This window comes from Salvelinus fontinalis, chromosome 8 (genome assembly GCF_029448725.1).
Source record: "Salvelinus fontinalis isolate EN_2023a chromosome 8, ASM2944872v1, whole genome shotgun sequence".
Lineage (NCBI taxonomy): Eukaryota > Metazoa > Chordata > Actinopteri > Salmoniformes > Salmonidae > Salvelinus > Salvelinus fontinalis.
The window spans coordinates 49,847,104-49,871,414 of record NC_074672.1 but is presented as its reverse complement, the minus strand read 5'-3'; the positions used below and the strand labels follow the sequence as shown (position 1 = coordinate 49,871,414).

The 24,311-nt window shown below is 50.1% G+C and overlaps 2 protein-coding genes across 2 annotated transcripts in view; both read right to left on the bottom strand.

The window, feature by feature from the left end:
* Positions 1 to 20,171, bottom strand: part of haus7 (HAUS augmin-like complex, subunit 7) — an 81,358-nt gene extending 61,187 nt beyond the window's left edge. The window contains exon 1 of the mRNA XM_055932759.1: positions 20,082 to 20,171. The gene's annotated coding sequence lies outside the window, so the exon portion shown is untranslated. The remainder of the gene's footprint in view (positions 1 to 20,081) is intronic.
* Positions 7,231 to 24,311, bottom strand: part of LOC129861374 (plasma membrane calcium-transporting ATPase 2-like) — a 168,137-nt gene continuing 151,056 nt past the window's right edge. Inside the window, exon 26 of the mRNA XM_055932757.1 lies at positions 7,231 to 23,122. Coding sequence (XP_055788732.1) covers positions 22,694 to 23,122 — 429 coding nt within the window. The 3' untranslated portion in view covers positions 7,231 to 22,693. The remainder of the gene's footprint in view (positions 23,123 to 24,311) is intronic.

The following is a 24,311-nucleotide window of genomic DNA, read 5'->3' as shown; positions in this document are numbered from 1 at the left end:
AGGGGTGGAGAGGATAGGGGTGGAGAGGATAGGGGTGAGAGAGGATGACGGGGTGGAGAGGATAGGGGGGGTGGAGAGGATAGGGGTAGAGCGGATAGGGGTGGAGAGGATAGGGGGGGAGAGGATAGGGGTGGAGAGGATAGGGGGGTGGAGAGGATAGGGGGGGAGAGGATAGGGGTGGAGAGGATAGGGGTGGAGAGGATAGGGGGGGAGAGGATAGGGGTGGAGAGGATAGGGTTGGAGAGGATAGGGGGGAGAGGATAGGTGTGGAGAGGATAGGGGTGGAGAGGATAGGGGTGGAGAGGATAGGGGGGAGAGGATAGGGGTGGAGAGGATAGGGGGAGAGGATAGGGGTGGAGAGGATAGGGGTGGAGAGGATAGGGGTGGAGAGGATAGGGGGGAGAGGATAGGGGTGGAGAGGATAGGGGTGGAGAGGATAGGGGGGGAGAGGATAGGGGGGAGAGGATAGGGGTGGAGAGGATAGGGGGGAGAGGATAGGGGGGGAGAGGATAGGGGGGGAGAGGATGGGGGGGAGAGGATAGGGGTGGAGAGGATAGGGGGGAGAGGATAGGGGTGGAGAGGATAGGGGGGGAGAGGATAGGGGGGGAGAGGATAGGGGTGGAGAGGATAGGGGGGAGAGGATAGGGGTGGAGAGGATAGGGGTGGAGAGGATAGGGGTAGAGGATAGGGGTAGAGAGGATAGGGGTGAGAGAGGACAGGGGTGGAGAGGATAGGGGGGAGAGAGGATGACGGGGTGGAGAGGATAGGGGTGGAGAGGATAGGGGAGGTGGAGAGGATAGGGGTAGAGCGGATAGGGGTGGAGAGGATAGGGGTGAGAGAGGATGACGGGGTGGAGAGGATGGTGGTGGAGAGGATAGGGGTGGAGAGGATAGGGGGGGAGAGGATAGGGGTGGAGAGGATAGGGGGGAGAGGATAGGGGGGGAGAGGATAGGGGTGGAGAGGATAGGGGTGGAGAGGATAGGGGTAGAGGATAGGGGTAGAGAGGATAGGGGTGAGAGAGGATAGGGGTGAGAGAGGATAGGGGTGGAGAGGATAGGGGGGAGAGAGGATGATGGGGTGGAGAGGATAGGGGTGGAGAGGATAGGGGGGGTGGAGAGGATAGGGGTGGAGAGGATAGGGGGGGTGGAAAGGATAGGGGTAGAGCGGATAGGGGTGGAGAGGATAGGGGTGAGAGAGGATGACGGGGTGGAGAGGATGGGGGTGGAGAGGATAGGGGTGGAGAGGATAGGGGGGGAGAGGATGGGGTGGAGAGGATAGGGGTGGAGAGGATGGGGGTGGAGAGGATAGGGGTGGAGAGGATAGGGGTGGAGAGGATGGGGTGGAGAGGATAGGGGTGGAGAGGATGGGGGTGGAGAGGATAGGGGTGGAGAGGATGGGGGTGGAGAGGATGGGGGTGGAGAGGATAGGGGTGGAGAGGATAGGGGTGGAGAGGATAGGGGTGGAGAGGATGGGGTGGAGAGGATGGGGGTGCAGAGGATAGGGGGGGAGAGGATGACGGGGTGGAGAGGATAGGGGTGGAGAGGATAGGGGTGGAGCGGATAGGGGTGGAGCGGATGGGGGTGGAGAGGATTGGGGTGGAGAGGATGGGGGTGGAGAGGATAGGGGTGGAGAGGATAGGGGGGGAGAGGATGTGGTGGAGAGGATAGGGGTGAGAGAGGATGACGGGGTGGAGAGGATAGGGGTGGAGAGGATGGGGTGGAGAGGATAGGGGTGGAGAGGATAGGGGTGGAGAGGATGGGGTGGAGAGGATAGGGGGGGAGAGGATAGGGGTAGAGAGGATAGGGGTGGAGAGGATAGGGGGGGAGAGGATAGGGGTGGAGAGGATAGGGGGGGAGAGGATGGGGTGGAGAGGATAGGGGGGAGAGGATAGGGGTGGAGAGGATAGGGGTGGAGAGGATAGGGGAGAGAGGATAGGGTTGGAGAGGATAGGATAGGGGTGGAGAGGATAGGGGTGGAGAGGATAGGGGTGGAGAGGATAGGGGTGGAGAGGATAGGGGTGGAGAGGATAGGGGTAGAGAGGATCGGGGGGAGAGGATCGGGGTGGAGAGGATAGGGGTGGAGAGGATGGGGTGGAGAGGATAGGGGGTGAGAGGATGGGGTGGAGAGGATGGGGGGGAGAGGATGGGGTGGAGAGGATAGGGGTGGAGAGGATAGGGGAGAGAGGATAGGGTTGGAGAGGATAGGATAGGGGTGGAGAGGATAGGGGTGGAGAGGATAGGGGTGGAGAGGATAGGGGTGGAGAGGATAGGGGTGGAGAGGATAGGGGTAGAGAGGATCGGGGGGAGAGGATCGGGGTGGAGAGGATAGGGGTGGAGAGGATGGGGTGGAGAGGATAGGGGGGGAGAGGATGGGGTGGAGAGGATAGGGGTGAGAGAGGATGACGGGGTGGAGAGGATAGGGGTGGAGAGGATAAGGGGGAGAGGATAGGGGGGGAGAGGATCGGGGTGGAGAGGATCGGGGTGGAGAGGATAGGGGTGGAGAGGATCGGGGTGGAGATGATCGGGGAGAGAGGATAGGGGGGAGAGGATAGGGGTGGAGAGGATCGGTGTGGAGAGGATAGGGGTGGAGAGGATCGGGGTGGAGAGGATCGGGGTGGAGAGGATCGGGGTGGAGAGGATCGGGGTGGAGAGGATAGGGGTGGAGAAGATCGGGGTGGAGAGGATAGGGGTGGAGAGGATAGGGGTGGAGAGGATAGGGGGAGAGGATAGGGGTGAGAGAGGATAGGGGTAGAGCGGATAGGGGTGGAGCGGATAGGGGTGGAGAGGATAGGGGTGGAGAGGATAGGGTGGAGAGGATAAGGGGGGAGAGGATGGGGTGGAGAGGATAGGGGTGAGAGAGGATGACGGGGTGGAGAGGATAGGGGTGAGAGAGGATGACGGGGTGGAGAGGATAGGGGTGAGAGAGGATGGCGGGTAGAGGATAGGGGTGGAGAGGATAGGGGTGAGAGAGGATGACGGGGTGGAGAGGATCGGGGGGAGAGGATCGGGGTGGAGAGGATAGGGGTGGAGAGGATGGGGTGGAGAGGATAGGGGGGGAGAGGATAGGGGTAGAGAGGATAGGGGTGGAGAGGATAGGGGTGGAGAGGATAGGGGTGGAGAGGATAGGGGTGGAGAGGATAGGGGTGGAGAGGATAGGGGTAGAGAGGATCGGGGGGAGAGGATCGGGGTGGAGAGGATAGGGGTGGAGAGGATGGGGTGGAGAGGATAGGGGGGGAGAGGATGGGGTGGAGAGGATGGGGGGGAGAGGATGGGGTGGAGAGGATAGGGGGGGAGAGGATAGGGGTGGAGAGGATAGGGGGGAGAGGATGGGGTGGAGAGGATAGGGGTGGAGAGGATAGGGGTGGAGAGGATAGGGGTGAGAGAGGATAGGGGTAGAGCGGATAGGGGTGGAGCGGATAGGGGTGGAGAGGATAGGGGGGAGAGGATAGGGGTGAGAGGATAGGGGTGGAGAGGATAAGGGGGGAGAGGATGGGGTGGAGAGGATAGGGGTGAGAGAGGATGACGGGGTGGAGAGGATAGGGGTGAGAGAGGATGACGGGGTGGAGAGGATAGGGGTGAGAGAGGATGGCGGGTAGAGGATAGGGGTGGAGAGGATAGGGGTGAGAGAGGATGACGGGGTGGAGAGGATAGGGGTGAGAGAGGATGGCGGGTAGAGGATAGGGGTGGAGAGGATAGGGGTGAGAGAGGATGACGGGGTGGAGAGGATAGGGGAGAGAGGATGGGGGGAGAGAGGATGACGGGGAGAGGATAGGGGTGGAGAGGATAAGGGGGAGAGGATAGGGGGGGAGAGGATAGGGGTGGAGAGGATAGGGGTGGAGAGGATAGGGGTGGAGAGGATAGGGGTGGAGAGGATAGGGGGGGAGAGGATGGGGTGGAGAGGATAGGGGTGAGAGAGGATGACGGGGTGGAGAGGATAGGGGTGAGAGAGGATGGCGGGTAGAGGATAGGGGTGGAGAGGATAGGGGTGAGAGAGGATGACGGGGTGGAGAGGATAGGGGAGAGAGGATTGGGGGAGAGAGGATGACGGGGAGAGGATAGGGGTGGAGAGGATAAGGGGGAGAGGATAGGGGGGGAGAGGATCGGGGTGGAGAGGATCGGGGTGGAGAGGATCGGGGTGGAGAGGATCGGGGTGGAGAGGATCAGGGAGAGAGGATAGGGGGGAGAGGATAGGGGTGGAGAGGATCGGTGTGGAGAGGATGGGGTGGAGAGGATCGGGGTGGAGAGGATCGGGGTGGAGAGGATCGGGGTGGAGAGGATCGGGGTGGAGAGGATAGGGGTGGAAAAGATCGGGGTGGAGAGGATAGGGGTGGAGAGGATAGGGGTGGAGAGGATAGGGGGAGAGGATAGGGGTGAGAGAGGATAGGGGTGGAGAGGATAGGGGGAGAGGATAGGGGGAGAGGATGACGGGGAGAGGATAGGGGTAGAGAGGATAGGGGTGGAGAGGATAGGGGTGGAGAGGATCGGGGTGGAGAGGATAGGGGTGGAGAGGATAGGGGTGGAGAGGATCGGGGTGGAGAGGATCGGGGTGGAGAGGATCGGGGTGGAGAGGATGACGGGGTGGAGAGGATGACGGGGTGGAGAAGATCGGGGTGGAGAGGATCGGGGTGGAGAGGATAGGGGGGGAGAGGATAGGGGTGAGAGAGGATAGGGGTGAGAGAGGATAGGGGTGGAGAGGATAGGGGTGGAGAGGATAGGGGTGGAGAGGATAGGGGTGAGAGAGGATAGGGGGGAGAGGATAGGGTTGGACAGGATAGGGGGGAGAGAGGATGACGGGGAGAGGATAGGGGTAGAGAGGGTAGGGGTAGAGAGGATAGGGTTGGAGAGGATAGGGTTGGATTGTAGTTAGCTTTTCCTCAATTCTTCCGGTAGCTAGCAAGGGATTCTGTGGAAATCAAGTCCCGTTCTACTGTAGAACTCGACACCGTGTGAGACGCAAACTCTCGTTGGAGTGACCGGGACTATGACTTTTAAGGTATCCCTTCGGGCCATGACTGTATACAATGTCAGCCATTTTGGTCAGGGAGTTGGTCTACCATTGTTTGCCAGTGCTGTCATAAGATGTGTAAACAACGAATTGGAAGAATTGCACTGCATGTTTGTTAGCGAGCCAGCCAGTTTGAGGAACTGGATTGACAAACATTGAGGGTTTATGAAAATAGCCCCTCTATTAATTTAATAGGCTCTCTATCCTTATCCAAACAACCTGACGTTCTAGCTTGGAAAAGTCTAAAAGGGATCCTTTGGGCATCCAACTCTGACTTCACCCCATTGAAGTCAAAATGTTAAACGGTTAGGGTTAAGGTTAGGTAAGGGTTAAGGTTAGGTTAGGGTTAAGGTTAGGTAAGGGTTAGGTTTGGGTTAAGGTTAGGTAAGGGTTAAGGTTAGGTAAGGGTTAAGGTTAGGGTTAGGTAAGGGTTAGGTTAGGGTTAAGGTTAAGTAAGGGTTAGGTTAGGTAAGGGTAGGTAGGTAAGGGTTAAGGTTAGGGTTAAGGTTAGGGTTAAGGTTAGGGTTAAGGTTAGGGTTAGGTAAGGGTTAGGTTAGGGTTAAGGTTAAGTAAGGGTTAGGTTAGGGTTAAGGTTAGGTAAGGGTTAAGGTTAGGGTTAAGGTTAGGTTAGGGTTAGGGTTAGGTTAGGGTTAAGGTTAGGTAAGGGTTAAGGTTAGGTAAGGGTTAGGTTAGGGTTAAGGTTTGTTAAGGGTTAAGGTTAGGTAAGGGTTAAGGTTAGGTTAGGGTTAAGGTTAGGTAAGGGTTAGGTTAGGGTTAAGGTTAGGTAAGGGTTAAGGTTAGGTAAGGGTTAGGGTTAAGGTTAGGGTTAGGTAAGGGTTAGGTTAGGGTTAAGGTTAAGTAAGGGTTAGGTTAGGGTTAAGGTTAGGTAAGGGTTAAGGTTAGGTTAGAGTTAAGGTTAGGTTAGGGTTAGGTTAGGGTTAAGGTTAGGGTTAAGGTTAGGTTAGGGTTAAGGTTAGGTAAGGGTTAGGTTAGGGTTAAGGTTAGGTAAGGGTTAAGGTTAGGTAAGGGTTAAGGTTAGGTTAGGGTTAAGGTTAGGTAAGGGTTAGGTTAGGGTTAAGGTTAGGTAAGGGTTAAGGTTAGGTAAGGGTTAGGTTAGGGTTAAGATTAGGTAAGGGTTAAGGTTAGGTAAGGGTTAAGGTTAGGGTTAAGGTTAGGGTTAAGGTTAGGTAAGGGTTAAGGTTAGGTAAGGGTTAGGGTTAGGTAAGGGTTAGGGTTAGGTAAGGGTTAGGGTTAGGTAAGGGTTAGGTTAGGTAAGGGTTAAGGTTAGGTAAGGGTTAAGGTTAGGGTTAAGGTTAGGTAAGGGTTAAGGTTAGGTAAGGGTTAAGGTTAGGTAAGGGTTAGGGTTAGGTAAGGGTTAGGTTAGGTAAGGGTTAGGGTTAGGTAAGGGTTAGGGTTAGGTAAGGGTTAAGGTTAGGGTTAAGGTTAGGTTTTATTGTAGGGACGTTCCAAGGGGGATGGTATTTTTGTCTGTAATATAACCCTTTTGTGTGGAAAAAAGCATTCTGATTGGATGGGCCTGGCTCCCAAGTGGGTGGGCTTATGCCCTCTGTTCAGTATAGTAACTACTCTCTATATAGACTACAGTTTGAGCAGTGGGGCTGTGTGTAGACTCTGGGCCAGTGTTCAGTATAGTAACTACTCTCTATATAGACTACAGTTTGAGCAGTGGGGCTGTGTGTAGACTCTGGGCCAGTGTTCAGTATAGTAACTACTCTCTATATAGACTACAGTTTGAGCAGTGGGGCTGTGTGTAGACTCTGGGCCAGTGTTCAGTATAATAACTACTCTCTATATAGTCTACAGTTTGAGCAGTGGGGCTGTGTGTAGACTCTGGGCCAGTGTTCAGTATAGTAACTACTCTCTATATAGACTACAGTTTGAGCAGTGGGGCTGTGTGTAGACTCTGGGCCAGTGTTCAGTATAGTAACTACTCTCTATATAGACTACAGTTTGAGCAGTGGGGCTGTGTGTAGACTCTGGGCCAGTGTTCAGTATAATAACTACTCTCTATATAGTCTACAGTTTGAGCAGTGGGGCTGTGTGTAGACTCTGGGCCAGTGTTCAGTATAGTAACTACTCTCTATATAGACTACAGTTTGAGCAGTGGGGCTGTGTGTAGACTCTGGGCCAGTGTTCAGTATAGTAACTACTCTCTATATAGACTACAGTTTATTTGAGCGGTGTGTTGACTCTGTGGTTCACCAGGAGAATTATACTTTGTTTATTTTTACCCAGCAGCCATGTCTTCTCTCCATACAGTTATTCTACAGGATACAGCTGTTCCCTCATCGGATAGATCATCACATTATTGTGTTCAGCGGGCAAATAACTTTATTATATTCACTGTTCTGAACATTGTTTATTTTAAACTTGTTTTCCTTGTAGCACAGTGACAGCTGTATTTTCTGTCCACTAAGTAGTCCTGTAATGGAAAGCACTAAACTCTACTACTCCCAGTATCTGCAGCAGGTCAGGGGGAGTAATGGAAAGCACTAAACTCTACTACTCCCAGTATCTGCTGCAGGTCAGGGGGAGTAATGGAAAGCACTAAACTCTACTACTCCTAGTATCTGCAGCAGGTCAGGGGGAGTAATGGAAAGCACTAAACTCTACTACTCCCAGTATCTGCAGCAGGTCAGGGGGAGTAATGGAAAGCACTAAACTCTACTACTCCTAGTATCTGCAGCAGGTCAGGGGGAGTAGTCCAAGAGGTTGTTTTAGGACAGGTCTCTCCACTCTTGTAGCGATGCAAAGACTATTGGTTTAACAGACAGAAAATACAGCAGATCAAGTAATATAATAATCATTAATAATAACAATCATGATAATAACCGTAAATACTACCACTACTAATCATAATAATCATTAATAATAACAATCGTAATAATAACCATAAATACTACCACTACTAATCATAATAATCATTATAATCATAATAATTTAGTTCATTTTTTTATAAAAAAAAGCAACAGATGAGAAAAAGAAAGGAACATCAACCTACTAACTTCTTTGGGACTAAAGACGTTTATAGGGTTACTATTCATTATATACAGTAGTAGTGCAGCTCTAGTTGTTATAACTGTGATAAATATATTATTATACATTGTGTATTTTCCTGCTCTTCTCCTGTGAAGAACATTATAGCAACATGATGGAATTCAGCACACAGAGACAACCATCTACCTGTGTGTGTGTTTGATGTATATAGTACCCAGGGTCCTGGCTGTGGGAGTGTGTTGCGTTGCCATGCAGCAGAAGCAGAAGCAGCAGCAGCGGCGTGATGTCATCAGTGGGGGACATAGAGGGCGCTCTGGTGCGTCTACCTGGTTTACACTAGCTTCTATAGCCACAAAGTCAGATTCCACAGCCACAAAGTCAGATTCTACAGCCACAAAGTCAGATTCTACAGCCACAAAGTCAGATTCCACAGCCACAAAGTCAGATTCAACAGCCACAAAGTCAGATTCCACAGCCACAAAGTCAGATTCCACAGCCACAAAGTCAGATTCCACAGCCACAAAGTCAGATTCCACAGCCACAAAGTCAGATTCCACAGCCACAAAGTCAGATTCCACAGCCACAAAGTCAGATTCCACAGCCACAAAGTCAGATTCCACAGCCACAAAGTCAGATTCCACAGCCACAAAGTCAGATTCCACAGCCACAAAGTCAGATTCCACAGCCACAAAGTCAGATTCCACAGCCACAAAGTCAGATTCCACAACCACAAAGTCAGATTCCACAGCCACAAAGTAAAATTTGTCTACAAAAATTAGCTTAAGGTAAGGTTAGCGTTAGGCATAAGATTAGCAGTGTGGTTAATATTAGGGTTAGGTTTAAAATCTAATTTTAAGGAGAGAAATTGTAGAAATGGGCGGGTTTATGACATTATGGGTATAGAAGCTAGTGACAACCCATCGGCATGGAATGATATGATCTCCTATACCACTGCTATAGCTGCAGGGCCGGGGCAGGACTCTTGGTTAGGGGGAAACACTGGGAATGATATGATGGTTAGAAGGTAGTATCTCCTTTACCACTGCTATAGCTGCAGGGCCGGGGCAGGACTCTTGGTTAGGGGGAAACACTGGGAATGATATGATGGTTAGAAGGTAGTATCTCCTTTACCACTGCTATAGCTACAGGGCCGGGGCAGGACTCTTGGTTAGGGGGAAACACTGGGAATGATATGATGGTTAGAAGGTAGTATCTCCTTTACCACTGCTATAGCTGCAGGGCCGGGCAGGACTCTTGGTTAGGGGGAAACACTGGGAATGATATGATGGTTAGAAGGTAGTATCTCCTTTACCACTGCTATAGCTGCAGGGCCGGGGCAGGACTCTTGGTTAGGGGGAAACACTGGGAATGATATGATGGTTAGAAGGTAGTATCTCCTTTACCACTGCTATAGCTGCAGGGCCGGGCAGGACTCTTGGTTAGGGGGAAACACTGGGAATGATATGATGGTTAGAAGGTAGTATCTCCTTTACCACTGCTATAGCTACAGGGCCGAGGCAGGGCTCTTGGTTAGGGGAAACACTGGGATGAGAGGGTTTAGAATGTTCTATGATGTCATGGAATGTTATGCCAAATATGATGCTATGGCTATAGATGGTCTATGTGTGGTACACAACGGACTGTAATAGTATGTAATAGCATGGTGTGGTGGTATATTGTGTGGAGATATTCAACTCTCAGCCTCAGCCTACGAGGTCCACAGCAGCACTGACGCTCTTCAGTTTTAATGTCACTGACTGGCCAGGGAGTCCACTCACCTGGTGCCACCTGGTCTGAATCACTTCCTGGTTAGAGAGGAAGAAGGACAAACAGCAGTACTGTAATGGCAATGATAACTGGTATGGCAGCGCTCAACCAGAAAAACCTCAGACAAAACCAGCGAGTGGGTGGGCGGGGGTCTCGCTTCCTTTCCGTCTCTGGTAGAGCTGTTGTTTAGGGTTAGAGGTCAGAGGTCAGGGGTTAGAGTGAGGAGCTGTGGGGTCAGGGATTAGGGTTCAGGGCCCAGCTGCATAAAACATAGTGTTTCCCTTAAGGAATAATTTCCCCTTACCTAAGGAAATTCGTAATGTGTGTTGCATAGGGCCTGTCAAACATTTCCTTAGGTAAGGGCATCATTTAAGAGTTTTACGGTAGTTTGAAGGCATGCACGACAGAAAGAGTCTCTGGTTACCATGGAGATGACCTGATTCACTAACTGAAGTGTCATCGCAAACCATAACTTTTACATTCAAGACCGGAGAAACAAATTGATTCAGAAGATAATAAAACATGTTAATTTTAGTAACTTTTTTCTAAACTGGTTTCTATGGCTTTCTAGCACATCAAGCTAACTGGCAGAATAGGGAGCTTTAAGCTAACTGACAGAGTACGGAGCTTTAAGCTAACTGACAGAGTACGGAGCTTTAAGCTAACTGACAGAGTACGGAGCTTTAAGCTAACTGACAGAGTACGGAGCTTTAAGCTAACTGACAGAGTAGGGAACTGGAAGCTAACTGACAGAGTACGGAGCTTTAAGCTAACTGACAGAGTACGGAGCTTTAAGCTAACTGACAGAGTACGGAGCTTTAAGCTAACTGACAGAGTACGGAGCTTTAAGCTAACTGACAGAGTACGGAGCTTTAAGCTAACTGACAGAGTACGGAGCTTTAAGCTAACTGACAGAGTACGGAGCTTTAAGCTAACTGACAGAGTACGGAGCTTTAAGCTAACTGACAGAGTACGGAGCTTTAAGCTAACTGACAGAGTACGGAGCTTTAAGCTAACTGACAGAGTACGGAGTTTTAAGCTAACTGACAGAGTACGGAGTTTTAAGCTAACTGACAGAGTACGGAGTTTTAAGCTAACTGACAGAGTACGGAGCTTTAAGCTAACTGACAGAGTACGGAGCTTTAAGCTAACTGACAGAGTACGGAGCTTTAAGCTAACTGACAGAGTACGGAGCTTTAAGCTAACTGATAGAGTACGGAGCTTTAAGCTAACTGACAGAATAGGGAGCTTTAAGCTAACTGACAGAGTACGGAGCTTTAAGCTAACTGACAGAGTACGGAGCTTTAAGCTAACTGACAGAGTACGGAACTGTAAGCTAACTGACAGAGTAGGGGACTGTAAACTAATTGGAGCTGTAAGCTAACTGACAGAGTAGGGGACTGTAAGCTAACTGACAGAGTAGGGGACTGTAAGCTAACTGACAGAGTAGGGGACTGTAAACTAATTGGAGCTGTAAGCTAACTGACAGAGTAGGGGACTGTAAGCTAACTGACAGAGTAGGTAAGCTAACTGGAGCTGTAAGCTAACTGACAGAGTAGGGAGCTATACTGAACAAAAATATAAACTCAACATGTAAAGCGCTGGACCCATGTTTCATGAGCTGAAATAAAAGATCCCAGAAATTTTCCATGTGCACAAAAAGCTTATTTCTCTCAAATTCTGTGCACAAATTTGTTTACATCCCTGTTAGTGAGCATTTCTCTTTTGCCAAGATAATCAATCCACCTGACAGGCGTGGCATATCAAGAAGCTAATGCAACAGCATGATCATTACACAGGTGCACCTTGTGCTGGGGACAATAAATGGCCACTAAAATGTACAGTTTTGTAACACAAAACACAATGCCACAGGTATCTCAAGTTTTAAGGGAGTGTGCAATTGGCCTGCTGACTGCAAGAATATCCACCAAATGTTAATTTCTCTACTATAAGCCATCTCTACAACGTAGTTTTAGAGAATTTGGTAGCGTGTCCTACCGGCCTCACAACCGTAGACCACGTGTAACCACGCCAGCCCAGGACCTCCACATCCGTCTTATTCACCTGCGGGATCGTCTGAGACCAGCCACCCCAACAGCTGATGAAACTCAGGGGTCTGTAAATGTCTGTAAACATATTCTGATTGGCTGGGCCTGGCTCCCCAGTCATGAGACATCAAAAGGTTAGGGCCTAATGAATTTATTTCAATTGACAGATTTCCTTATATGAGCTGTAACTCAGTAAAATCATTGAAATTGTTGTATGTTGCATTTATATTTTTGTTCAGTGCACTGTAGCTAGCTTTGTAGCCATGGCCTGTGCACATTCCATTATTTAGCTACCTAGCTAGCTGGTGGAGGTTTTCCTTTTGTAACCAGGTAGAGGAAAGCAACATTTACCTACTCAAATGCTGTTTACATTGATATCCATACTGAATGCTGTTTACATTGATATCCATACTGAATGCTGTTTACATTGATATCCAGACTGAATGCTGTTTACATTGATATCCAGACTGAATGCTGTTTACATTGATATCCAGACTGAATGCTGATAACATTGATATCCAGACTGAATGCTGTTTACATTGATATCCAGACTGAATGCTGTTTACATTGATATCCAGACTGAATGCTGTTTACATTGATATCCAGACTGAATGCTGTTTACATTGATATCCAGACTGAATGCTGTTTACATTGATATCCAGACTGAATGCTGTTTACATTGATATCCAGACTGAATGCTGTTTACATTGATATCCAGACTGAATGCTGTTTACATTGATATCCATACTGAATGCTGTTTACATTGATATCCAGACTGAATGCTGTTTACATTGATATCCAGACTGAATGCTGTTTACATTGATATCCAGACTGAATGCTGTTTACATTGATATCCAGACTGAATGCTGTTTACATTGATATCCATACTGAATGCAGAACGTACTGGACCTCATGGGCACCCTTAACCTTTTCACCTCATTTAAGGGGGAAATTTGCCTTAAAATGTTTTGTGTAAATGACTTAAAGTTAAGGAACTTTTAAGGGGAAAATGGACTTATAATGTTTTATGCAACCGGGCCCAGGGGTCAGAAGTCAGCGGATGATGCAACCGGGCCCAGGGGTCAGAAGTCAGCGGATGATGCAACCGGGCCCGGGGGTCAGAAGTCAGCGGATGATGCAACCGGGCCCGGGGGTCAGAAGTCAGCGGATGATGCAACCGGGCCCAGGGGTCAGAAGTCAGCGGATGATGCAACCGGGCCCAGGGGTCAGAAGTCAGCGGATGATGCAACCGGGCCCAGGGGTCAGAAGTCAGCGGATGATGCAACCGGGCCCAGGGGTCAGAAGTCAGCGGATGATGCAACCGGGCCCAGGGGTCAGAAGTCAGCGGATGATGCAACCGGGCCCAGGGGTCAGCAGATGCTCTTGCCAGAACTTGTAGATCTTTTTGAATGTTTTTGTAGGTATTTTCAGATGTACTGTTAACTCCTATTAGATCCTATCCTTGTCTGTACAGTTTAAAAAATATATTGGTTTCTCTTTTTCAGGACAGACAAGACACGTAGACACAGAGAGAAATATTGATAAAATAATGAAAAAGAAGAAAGAGAATATTGAAGGATTAAATCAATCAGATGAATTGTGAAAACACCCCCTCTCTTTGAAGACAATAAATCAATCAGATGAATTGTGAAATCACCCCCTCTCTTTGAAGACAATAAATCAATCAGATGAATTGTGAAAACACCCCCTCTCTTTGAAGACAATAAATCAATCAGATGAATTGTGAAATCACCCCCTCTCTTTGAAGACAATAAATCAATCAGATGAATTGTGAAATCACCCCCTCTCTTTGAAGACAATAAATCAATCAGATGAATTGTGAAAACACCCCCTCTTTGAAGACAATAAATCAATCAGATGAATTGTGAAAACACCCCCTCTTTGTGGACAATAAATCAAATCAAAACAACAGAAAAAACTTCCATGAGATATAAATAAATATAGAACACATTTTAAAGCTTATACGTAAACCATAGCAGTGAAAGTAGCGATTTCAGAGTAGTAACCATGGTGATGACGATGGTAGTCATAGTAACCGTAGTAGTGGTGGTTGTATCATAGAGTGTAAAAAGAATGGATGGAGCCATCGATGACTTCACCCTGTGTGATGTCTGAAGATCAGGAAGTGTTGTGTTCAGTGTGGCGCAATCTTCCTTCATGGAAACGTTGCTCAGTTTTAGCCACACTAGGAAGTGACGTTGCAGACGTCTCCTTTTTATCCACGCCAAACTAGGTGCAAAACTACGCCCACGAGAAACGTAACAACATTCAAAGCTAAGCTGATTGGTCAGAGTTGGTTGTACGAAGACGTGTGAGAGAAGGAAGAATGATAGAGGGAATCCCCACCAAAACAAAACATTGCCTTGCATTTTCCAGAATTTGGATATGAAGTTGCATTACTCCAGATAGAACAGACTGACCCTAGCCCCCTAGCACATAGACTATAGCAGCATAGATACCGGAGGCTGAGACAGGGGTGGGTTGGGGGAGGTAAGTAAGCTGTGAAGTATATATAGTGTTATCGCTATCTTACAATGCCGATTGGGCGGAGGCTGTGTAGTAGTGTGTCTAGCGTTAGCTTAGTGTGGTTATCCAAGTGTTTATGAAAGGACTGCAGTCTTCGTGGGCTTTACTCAGCCTTGTCTCAGGGTAGTAAGTTGGTGGTCTGTTGATATCCCTCTAGTGGTGTGGGGACTATACTCAGCCTTGTCTCAGGGTAGTAAGTTCGTGGTCTGTTGATATCCCTCTAGTGGTGTGGGGACTATACTCAGCCTTGTCTCAGGGTAGCAAGTTAGTGGTCTGTTGATATCCGTCTAGTGGTGTGGGGACTATACTCAGCCTTGTCTAAGGGTAGTAGTAGGTTGGTGGTCTGTTGATATCCCTCTAGTGGTGTGGGGACTATACTCAGCCTTGTCTCAGGGTAGCAAGTTGGTGGTCTGTTGATATCCCTCTAGTGGTGTGGGGACTATACTCAGCCTTGTCTAAGGGTAGTAGTAGGTTGGTGGTCTGTTGATATCCCTCTAGTGGTGTGGGGACTACACTCAGCCTTGTCTCAGGGTAGTAAGTTGGTGGTCTGTTGATATCCCTCTAGTGGTGTGGGGACTATACTCAGCCTTGTCTCAGGGTAGCAAGTTGGTGGTCTGTTAATATCCCTCTAGTGGTGTGGGGACTATACTCAGCCTTGTCTCAGGGTAGTAAGTTAGGGGTCTGTTGATATCCCTCTAGTGGTGTGGGGACTATACTCAGCCTTGTCTCAGGGTAGTAAGTTGGTGGTCTGTTGATATCCCTCTAGTGGTGTGGGGACTATACTCAGCCTTGTCTCAGGGTAGTAAGTTGGTGGTCTGTTGATATCCCTCTAGTGGTGTGGGGACTATACTCAGCCTTGTCTCAGGGTAGTAAGTTAGTGGTCTGTTGATATCCCTCTAGTGGTGTGGGGACTATACTCAGCCTTGTCTCAGGGTAGTAAGTTGGTGGTCTGTTAATATCCCTCTAGTGGTGTGGGGACTATACTCAGCCTTGTCTCAGGGTAGTAAGTTAGTGGTCTGTTGATATCCCTCTAGTGGTGTGGGGACTATACTCAGCCTTGTCTCAGGGTAGTAAGTTGGTGGTCTGTTGATATCCCTCTAGTGGTGTGGGGACTATACTCAGCCTTGTCTCAGGGTAGTAAGTTGGTGGTCTGTTGATATCCCTCTAGTGTTGTGGGGACTACACTCAGCCTTGTCTCAGGGTAGTAAGTTGGTGGTCTGTTGATATCCCTCTAGTGGTGTGGGGACTATACTCAGCCTTGTCTCAGGGTAGTAAGTTGGTGGTCTGTTGATATCCCTCTAGTGGTGTGGGGACTATACTCAGCCTTGTCTCAGGGTAGTAAGTTGGTGGTCTGTTGATATCCCTCTAGTGGTGTGGGGACTATACTCAGCCTTGTCTCAGGGTAGTAAGTTAGTGGTCTGTTGATATTCCTTTAGTGGTGTGGGGACTATACTCAGCCTTGTCTCAGGGTAGTAAGTTGGTGGTCTGTTGATATCCCTCTAGTGGTGTGGGGACTATACTCAGCCTTGTCTCAGGGTAGTAAGTTGGTGGTCTGTTGATATCCCTCTAGTGGTGTGGGGACTATACTCAGCCTTGTCTCAGGGTAGTAAGTTGGTGGTCTGTTGATATCCCTCTAGTGGTGTGGGGACTATACTCAGCCTTGTCTCAGGGTAGTAAGTTAGTGGTCTGTTGATATCCCTCTAGTGGTGTGGGGACTATACTCAGCCTTGTCTCAGGGTAGTAAGTTGGTGGTCTGTTGATATCCCTCTAGTGGTGTGGGGACTATACTCAGCCTTGTCTCAGGGTAGCAAGTTGGTGGTCTGTTGATATCCCTCTAGTGGTGTGGGGACTACACTCAGCCTTGTCTCAGGGTAGTAAGTTGGTGGTCTGTTGATATCCCTCTAGTGGTGTGGGGACTATACTCAGCCTTGTCTCAGGGTAGCAAGTTGGTGGTCTGTTAATATCCCTCTAGTGGTGTGGGGACTATACTCAGCCTTGTCTCAGGGTAGTAAGTTAGGGGTCTGTTGATATCCCTCTAGTGGTGTGGGGACTATACTCAGCCTTGTCTCAGGGTAGTAAGTTGGTGGTCTGTTGATATCCCTCTAGTGGTGTGGGGACTATACTCAGCCTTGTCTCAGGGTAGTAAGTTGGTGGTCTGTTGATATCCCTCTAGTGGTGTGGGGACTATACTCAGCCTTGTCTCAGGGTAGTAAGTTAGTGGTCTGTTGATATCCCTCTAGTGGTGTGGGGACTATACTCAGCCTTGTCTCAGGGTAGTAAGTTGGTGGTCTGTTAATATCCCTCTAGTGGTGTGGGGACTATACTCAGCCTTGTCTCAGGGTAGTAAGTTAGTGGTCTGTTGATATCCCTCTAGTGGTGTGGGGACTATACTCAGCCTTGTCTCAGGGTAGTAAGTTGGTGGTCTGTTGATATCCCTCTAGTGGTGTGGGGACTATACTCAGCCTTGTCTCAGGGTAGTAAGTTGGTGGTCTGTTGATATCCCTCTAGTGGTGTGGGGACTATACTCAGCCTTGTCTCAGGGTAGTAAGTTGGTGGTCTGTTGATATCCCTCTAGTGGTGTGGGGACTATACTCAGCCTTGTCTCAGGGTAGTAAGTTGGTGGTCTGTTGATATCCCTCTAGTGGTGTGGGGACTATACTCAGCCTTGTCTCAGGGTAGTAAGTTGGTGGTCTGTTGATATCCCTCTAGTGGTGTGGGGACTATACTCAGCCTTGTCTCAGGGTAGTAAGTTAGTGGTCTGTTGATATCCCTCTAGTGGTGTGGGGACTATACTCAGCCTTGTCTCAGGGTAGTAAGTTGGTGGTCTGTTGATATCCCTCTAGTGGTGTGGGGACTATACTCAGCCTTATCTCAGGGTAGTAAGTTAGTGGTCTGTTGATATCCCTCTAGTGGTGTGGGGACTATACTCAGCCTTGTCTCAGGGTAGTAAGTTAGTGGTCTGTTGATATCCCTCTAGTGGTGTGGGGACTATACTCAGCCTTGTCTCAGGGTAGTAAGTTAGTGGTCTGTTGATATCCCTCTAGTGGTGTGGGGACTATACTCAGCCTTGTCTCAGGGTAGTAAGTTAGTGGTCTGTTGATATCCCTCTAGTGGTGTGGGGACTATACTCAGCCTTGTCTCAGGGTAGTAAGTTGGTGGTCTGTTGATATCTCTCTAGTGGTGTGGGGACTATACTCAGCCTTGTCTCAGGGTAGTAAGTTGGTGGTCTGTTGATATCCCTCTAGTGGTGTGGGGACTATACTCAGCCTTGTCTCAGGGTAGCAAGTTAGTGGTCTGTTGATATCCGTCTAGTGGTGTGGGGACTATACTCAGCCTTGTCTCAGGGTAGTAAGTTAGTGGTCTGTTGATATTCCTTTAGTGGTGTGGGGACTATACTCAGCCTTGTCTCAGGGTAGTAAGTTGGTGGTCTGTTGATATCCCTCTAGTGGTGTGGGGACTATACTCAGCCTTGTCTCAGGGTAGTAAGTTGGTGGTCTGTTGATATCCCTCTAGTGGTGTGGGGACTATACTCAGCCTTGTCTCAGGGTAGTAAGTTGGTGGTCTGTTGATATCCCTCTAGTGGTGTGGGGACTATACTCAGCCTTGTCTCAGGGTAGTAAGTTAGTGGTCTGTTGATATCCCTCTAGTGGTGTGGGGACTATACTCAGCCTTGTCTCAGGGTAGTAAGTTGGTGGTCTGTTGATATCCCTCTAGTGGTGTGGGGACTATACTCAGCCTTGTCTCAGGGTAGCAAGTTGGTGGTCTGTTGATATCCCTCTAGTGGTGTGGGGACTATACTCAGCCTTGTCTCAGGGTAGTAAGTTAGTGGTCTGTTGATATCCCTCTAGTGGTGTGGGGGCTATACTCAGCCTTGTCTCAGGGTAGTAAGTTGGTGGTCTGTTGATATCCCTCTAGTGGTGTGGGGACTATACTCAGCCTTGTCTCAGGGTAGTAAGTTGGTGGTCTGTTGATATCCCTCTAGTGGTGTGGGGACTATACTCAGCCTTGTCTCAGGGTAGTAAGTTAGGGGTCTGTTGATATCTCTCTAGTGGTGTGGGGACTATACTCAGCCTTGTCTCAGGGTAGTAAGTTAGTGGTCTGTTGATATCCCTCTAGTGGTGTGGGGACTATACTCAGCCTTGTCTCAGGGTAGTAAGTTGGTGGTCTGTTGATATCTCTCTAGTGGTGTGGGGACTATACTCAGCCTTGTCTCAGGGTAGTAAGTTGGTGGTCTGTTGATATCCCTCTAGTGGTGTGGGGACTATACTCAGCCTTGTCTCAGGGTAGTAAGTTGGTGGTCTGTTGATATCCCTCTAGTGGTGTGGGGACTATACTCAGCCTTGTCTCAGGGTAGTAAGTTGGTGGTCTGTTGATATCCCTCTAGTGGTGTGGGGACTATACTCAGCCTTGTCTCAGGGTAGTAAGTTAGTGGTCTGTTGATATCCCTCTAGTGGTGTGGGGACTATACTCAGCCTTGTCTCAGGGTAGTAAGTTGGTGGTCTGTTGATATCCCTCTAGTGGTGTGGGGACTATACTCAGCCTGGTCTCAGGGTAGTAAGTTAGTGGTCTGTTGATATCCCTCTAGTGGTGTGGGGACTATACTCAGCCTTGTCTCAGGGTAGTAAGTTGGTGGTCTGTTGATATCCCTCTAGTGGTGTGGGGACTATACTCAGCCTTGTCTCAGGGTAGTAAGTTGGTGGTCTGTTGATATCCCTCTAGTGGTGTGGGGACTATACTCAGCCTTGTCTCAGGGTAGTAAGTTAGTGGTCTGTTGATATCCCTCTAGTGGTGTGGGGACTATACTCAGCCTTGTCTCAGGGTAGTAAGTTAGTGGTCTGTTGATATCCCTCTAGTGGTGTGGGGGCTATACTCAGCCTTGTCTCAGGGTAGTAAGTTAGGGGTCTGTTGATATCCCTCTAGTGGTGTGGGGTCTATACTCAGCCTTGTCTCAGGGTAGTAAGTTAGTGGTCTGTTGATATCCCTCTAGTGGTGTGGGGACTATACTCAGCCTTGTCTCAGGGTAGTAAGTTGGTGGTCTGTTGATATCCCTCTAGTGGTGTGGGGACTATACTCAGCCTTGTCTCAGGGTAGTAAGTTAGTGGTCTGTTGATATCTCTCTAGTGGTGTGGGGACTATACTCAGCCTTGTCTCAGGGTAGTAAGTTGGTGGTCTGTTGATATCCCTCTAGTGGTGTGGGGACTATACTCAGCCTTGTCTCAGGGTAGTAAGTTAGTGGTCTGTTGATATCTCTCTAGTGGTGTGGGGACTATACTCAGCCTTGTCTCAGGGTAGTAAGTTGGTGGTCTGTTGATATCCCTCTCGTGGTGTGGGGGCTGTGCTTTGGCAAAGTGGGTGGGGTTATATTCTGCCTGGTTGGCCCTATCCGGGGGTATCGTTGGAGAGGTTATATTCTGCCTGGTTGGCCCTGCCCGGGGGTATCATTGGACGGGGCCACAGTTTTTGCTAGTGGCATGGCAGGCATGAGCAAACTCAGAACTTCCCATCTGCGGGGATTCCCCCTCTAGCGTTCTTCCTCTCTCACGTTCATTTAGTCACAGGGAAGGTCCGAACTCTGACCAATCAGCGCAGCTTAGAATGTTGCTAGGTTACTCGTGGGCATGCTTTTGCACCAAGTTTGGCGTGGATAAAAAAACGCTTTGCAGGCTAGCTCAGATCTGCCCCCTCTTGAAGGCTTACCTGGGGTACTGCAGGCTAGGTCAGTTCTGCCCCCTCTTGTAGGCTGACCTGGGGTACTGCAGGCTAGCTCAGTTCTGCCCCCTCTTGAAGGCTGACCTGGGGTACTGCAGGCTAGCTCAGTTCTGCCCCCTCTTGTAGGCTGACCTGGGGTACTGCAGGCTAGCTCAGTTCTGCCCCCTCTTGAAGGCTGACCTGTGGTACTGCAGGCTAGCTCAGTTCTGCCCCCTCTTGTAGGCTGACCTGGGGTACTGCAGGCTAGCTCAGTTCTGCCCCCTCTTGAAGGCTGACCTGGGGTACTGCAGGCTAGCTCAGTTCTGCCCCCTCTTGTAGGCTGACCTGGGGTACTGCAGGCTAGCTCAGTTCTGCCCCCTCTTGAAGGCTGACCTGGGGTACTGCAGGCTAGCTCAGTTCTGCCCCCTCTTATAGGCTGACCCGGGGTACTGCAGGCTGCATATTATCCTTATAACTTCTTCTGTGCGCAATTTTTAAATAATCGGTTCAAGGACATACATCAGGTGAAATAGAAGCAAGTATTGGTACAATGATTGTGGTAGAAAAAATATGGTATATCCACAAATATTGCCCACGATGATCGTCATACTCCCATTGACTATAATGGTGGATCCTGCTTTCTGAAAACATTGCCTGCAGTACCCCGGTCGGCCTTGAAAGAGCAGGCAGCTGTTTTCCCCTGGGTTGTACTAATCATCAATAAAAAACAGAGTTACTCCGCCCCCCTGTCAGCCCAGGATCCTGTTGATCCACCGCTGTATTGTAAGAGTTTGACTGGAGCAGTAGAGGAGAGGAGGAGGGAAGGAGATGAGGGGGGAAAAGTGTCTGAGTTTTGTTGCAGAGTTTTTCTGTAGAGTTGTGTAATGTCCGATCACTCCTCTCTCCTGTGGTATAGTAGCCTGGTCATAGCAGATCACTCCTCCTCTCTCCTGTGGTATAGTAGCCTGGTCATAGCAGATCACTCCTCCTCTCTCCTGTGGTATAGTAGCCTGGTCATAGCAGATCACTCCTCCTCTCTCCTGTGGTATAGTAGCCTGGTCATAGCAGATCACTCCTCCTCTCTCCTGTGGTATAGTAGCCTGGTCATAGCAGATCACTCCTCCTCTCTCCTGTGGTATAGTAGCCTGGTCATAGCAGATCACTCCTCCTCTCTCCTGTGGTATAGTAGCCTGGTCATAGCAGATCACTCCTCCTCTCTCCTGTGGTATAGTAGCCTGGTCATAGCAGATCACTCCTCCTCTCTCCTGTGGTATAGTAGCCTGGTCATAGCAGATCACTCCTCCTCTCTCCTGTGGTATAGTAGCCTGGTCATAGCAGATCACTCCTCCTCTCTCCTGTGGTATAGTAGCCTGGTCATAGCAGATCACTCCTCCTCTCTCCTGTGGTATAGTAGCCTGGTCATAGCAGATCACTCCTCCTCTCTCCTGTGGTATAGTAGCCTGGTCATAGCAGATCACTCCTCCTCTCTCCTGTGGTATAGTAGCCTGGTCATAGCAGATCACTCCTCCTCTCTCCTGTGGTATAGTAGCCTGGTCATAGCAGATCACTCCTCCTCTCTCCTGTGGTATAGTAGCCTGGTCATAGCAGATCACTCCTCCTCTCTCCTGTGGTATAGTAGCCTGGTCATAGCAGATCACTCCTCCTCTCTCCTGTGGTATAGTAGCCTGGTCATAGCAGATCACTCCTCCTCTCTCCTGTGGTATAGTAGCCTGGTCATAGCAGATCACTCCTCCTCTCTCCTGTGGTATAGTAGCCTGGTCATAGCAGATCACTCCTCCTCTCTCCTGTGGTATAGTAGCCTGGTCATAGCAGATCACTCCTCCTCTCTCCTGTGGTATAGTAGCCTGGTCATAGCAGATCACTCCTCCTCTCTCCTGTGGTATAGTAGCCTGGTCATAGCAGATCACTCCTCCTCTCTCCTGTGGTATAGTAGCCTGGTCATAGCAGATCACTCCTCCTCTCTCCTGTGGTATAGTAGCCTGGTCATAGCAGATCACTCCTCCTCTCTCCTGTGGTATAGTAGCCTGGTCATAGCAGATCACTCCTCCTCTCTCCTGTGGTATAGTAGCCTGGTCATAGCAGATCACTCCTCCTCTCTCCTGTGGTATAGTAGCCTGGTCATAGCAGATCACTCCTCCTCTCTCCTGTGGTATAGTAGCCTGGTCATAGCAGATCACTCCTCCTCTCTCCTGTGGTATAGTAGCCTGGTCATATCAGATCACTCCTCCTCGCTCCTGTGGTATAGTAGCCTGGTCATAGCAGATCACTCCTCCTCTCTCCTGTGGTATAGTAGCCTGGTCATAGCAGATCACTCCTCCTCTCTCCTGTGGTATAGTAGCCTGGTCATAGCGATAAGAAAAGAGGCAGGAAGGAAGGGCTTAACTTCTCCCTCCAGTCAGAACCTAGACTCCTTTTACACCCCTCCTCTCTGATGGTGAAAAAATGTTCTCCTTTGAAACGTCTGTCTATTGTCTCTTCTCCCTGTCTGCCTCTCTCTCTCCTCTCCTGCCTGTCAGTCTGTCTGTCCTTTCCTGCCTGCATCTGTCCATGAGTTATAAGGATGTCTGAAAGCAGTAGAGGAGGAGGACAGGAGGAGGGGGCTAGGAGCCTGTTACCCCTAGCGCAGTTGTAGCTCTGGTTGCAACTTCATAATTGATGCATCGGTTGCCTGGTGAGACAGCCTTGTTGTTTGTGTTGCCAAAGGTGACCAGTGTTGCGTTGTTGTTTATGTTGGTAGGGGTGACGGGGAGACTGTGTTGTCGGTAGGGCCTTGGCGGGCGGGAGCGGGAGGAGGAGGGGGGCTGGGCGGGGGGTGGAGGGGGCTTGCGGAGGGCGGGGTGGAGGTGGTGCTGGTATCGACTCAGCTCTGACTCCTCGTCGATGTCTGTGTCGTCGATCAGAGGGATGTTGTGAATGAGGTCATTGATCAGGAATTCTGGGTGAGCCATGAAGTTATGGATGGAGTTCCGCGATTCCGTTTTCTCTCGGGTCTCGTACACGTTGGTACGGAAGGCATTGACTACACGCATCTACAGGAGAAGGAGAGGAGGGGAGAGGGGGAAGGAGAGGAGGGGGAAGGAGAGGAGGGGAGAGGGGGAAGGAGAGGAGGGGGAAGGAGAGGAGGGGAGAGGGGGGAAGAGGGAAGGAGAGGAGGGGAGAGGGGGAAGAGGAAAGGGGGAAGGAGAGAAGGGGAGAGGGGGGAAGAGGAAAGGGGGAAGGAGAGAAGGGGAGAGGGGGAAGAGGAAAGGGGGAAGGAGAGAAGGGGAGAGGTGGAAGAGGAAAGGGGGAAGGAGAGAAGGGGGAAGAGGAAAGGGGGAAGGAGAGGAGGGGAGAGGGGGAAGGGGGAAGGAGAGGAGGGGAGAGGGGGAAGAGGAAAGGGGGAAGGAGAGGAGGGGAGAGGGGGAAGAGGAAAGGGGGAAGGAGAGAAGGGGAGAGGGGGAAGGAGAGAAGGGGAGAGGGGGAAGAGGAAAGGGGGAAGGAGAGGAGGGGAGAGGGGGGAGAGGAAAGGGGGAAGGAGAGGAGGGGAGAGGTGGGAAGGGGGAAGGAGAGGAGGGGAGAGGGGGAAGAGGAAAGGGGGAAGGAGAGAAGGGGAGAGGGGGGAAGGGGGAAGGAGAGGAGGGGAGAGGGGGAAGAGGAAAGGGGGAAGGAGAGAAGGGGAGAGGTGGGAAGGGGGAAGGAGAGGAGGGGAGAGGGGGGAAGGGGGAAGGAGAGGAGGGGAGAGGGGGAAGAGGAAAGGGGGAAGGAGAGAAGGGGGAAGAGGAAAGGGGGAAGGAGAGAAGGGGAGAGGTGGGAAGAGGAAAGGGGGAAGGAGAGAAGGGGAGAGGTGGGAAGAGGAAAGGAGGAAGGAGAGAAGGGGAGAGGGGGAAGAGGAAAGGGGGAAGGAGAGAAGGGGAGAGGGGGAAGAGGAAAGGGGGAAGGAGAGAAGGGGGAAGAGGAAAGGGGGAAGGAGAGAAGGGGAGAGGTGGGAAGAGGAAAGGAGGAAGGAGAGAAGGGGAGAGGGGGAAGAGGAAAGGGGGAAGGAGAGAAGGGGAGAGGAAAGGGGGAAGGAGAGAAGGGGAGAGGGGGAAGAGGGAAGGGGGAAGGAGAGAAGGGGGAAGAGGAAAGGGGGAAGGAGAGAAGGGGAGAGGTGGGAAGAGGAAAGGAGGAAGGAGAGAAGGGGAGAGGGGGAAGAGGAAAGGGGGAAGGAGAGAAGGGGAGAGGTGGGAAGAGGAAAGGGGG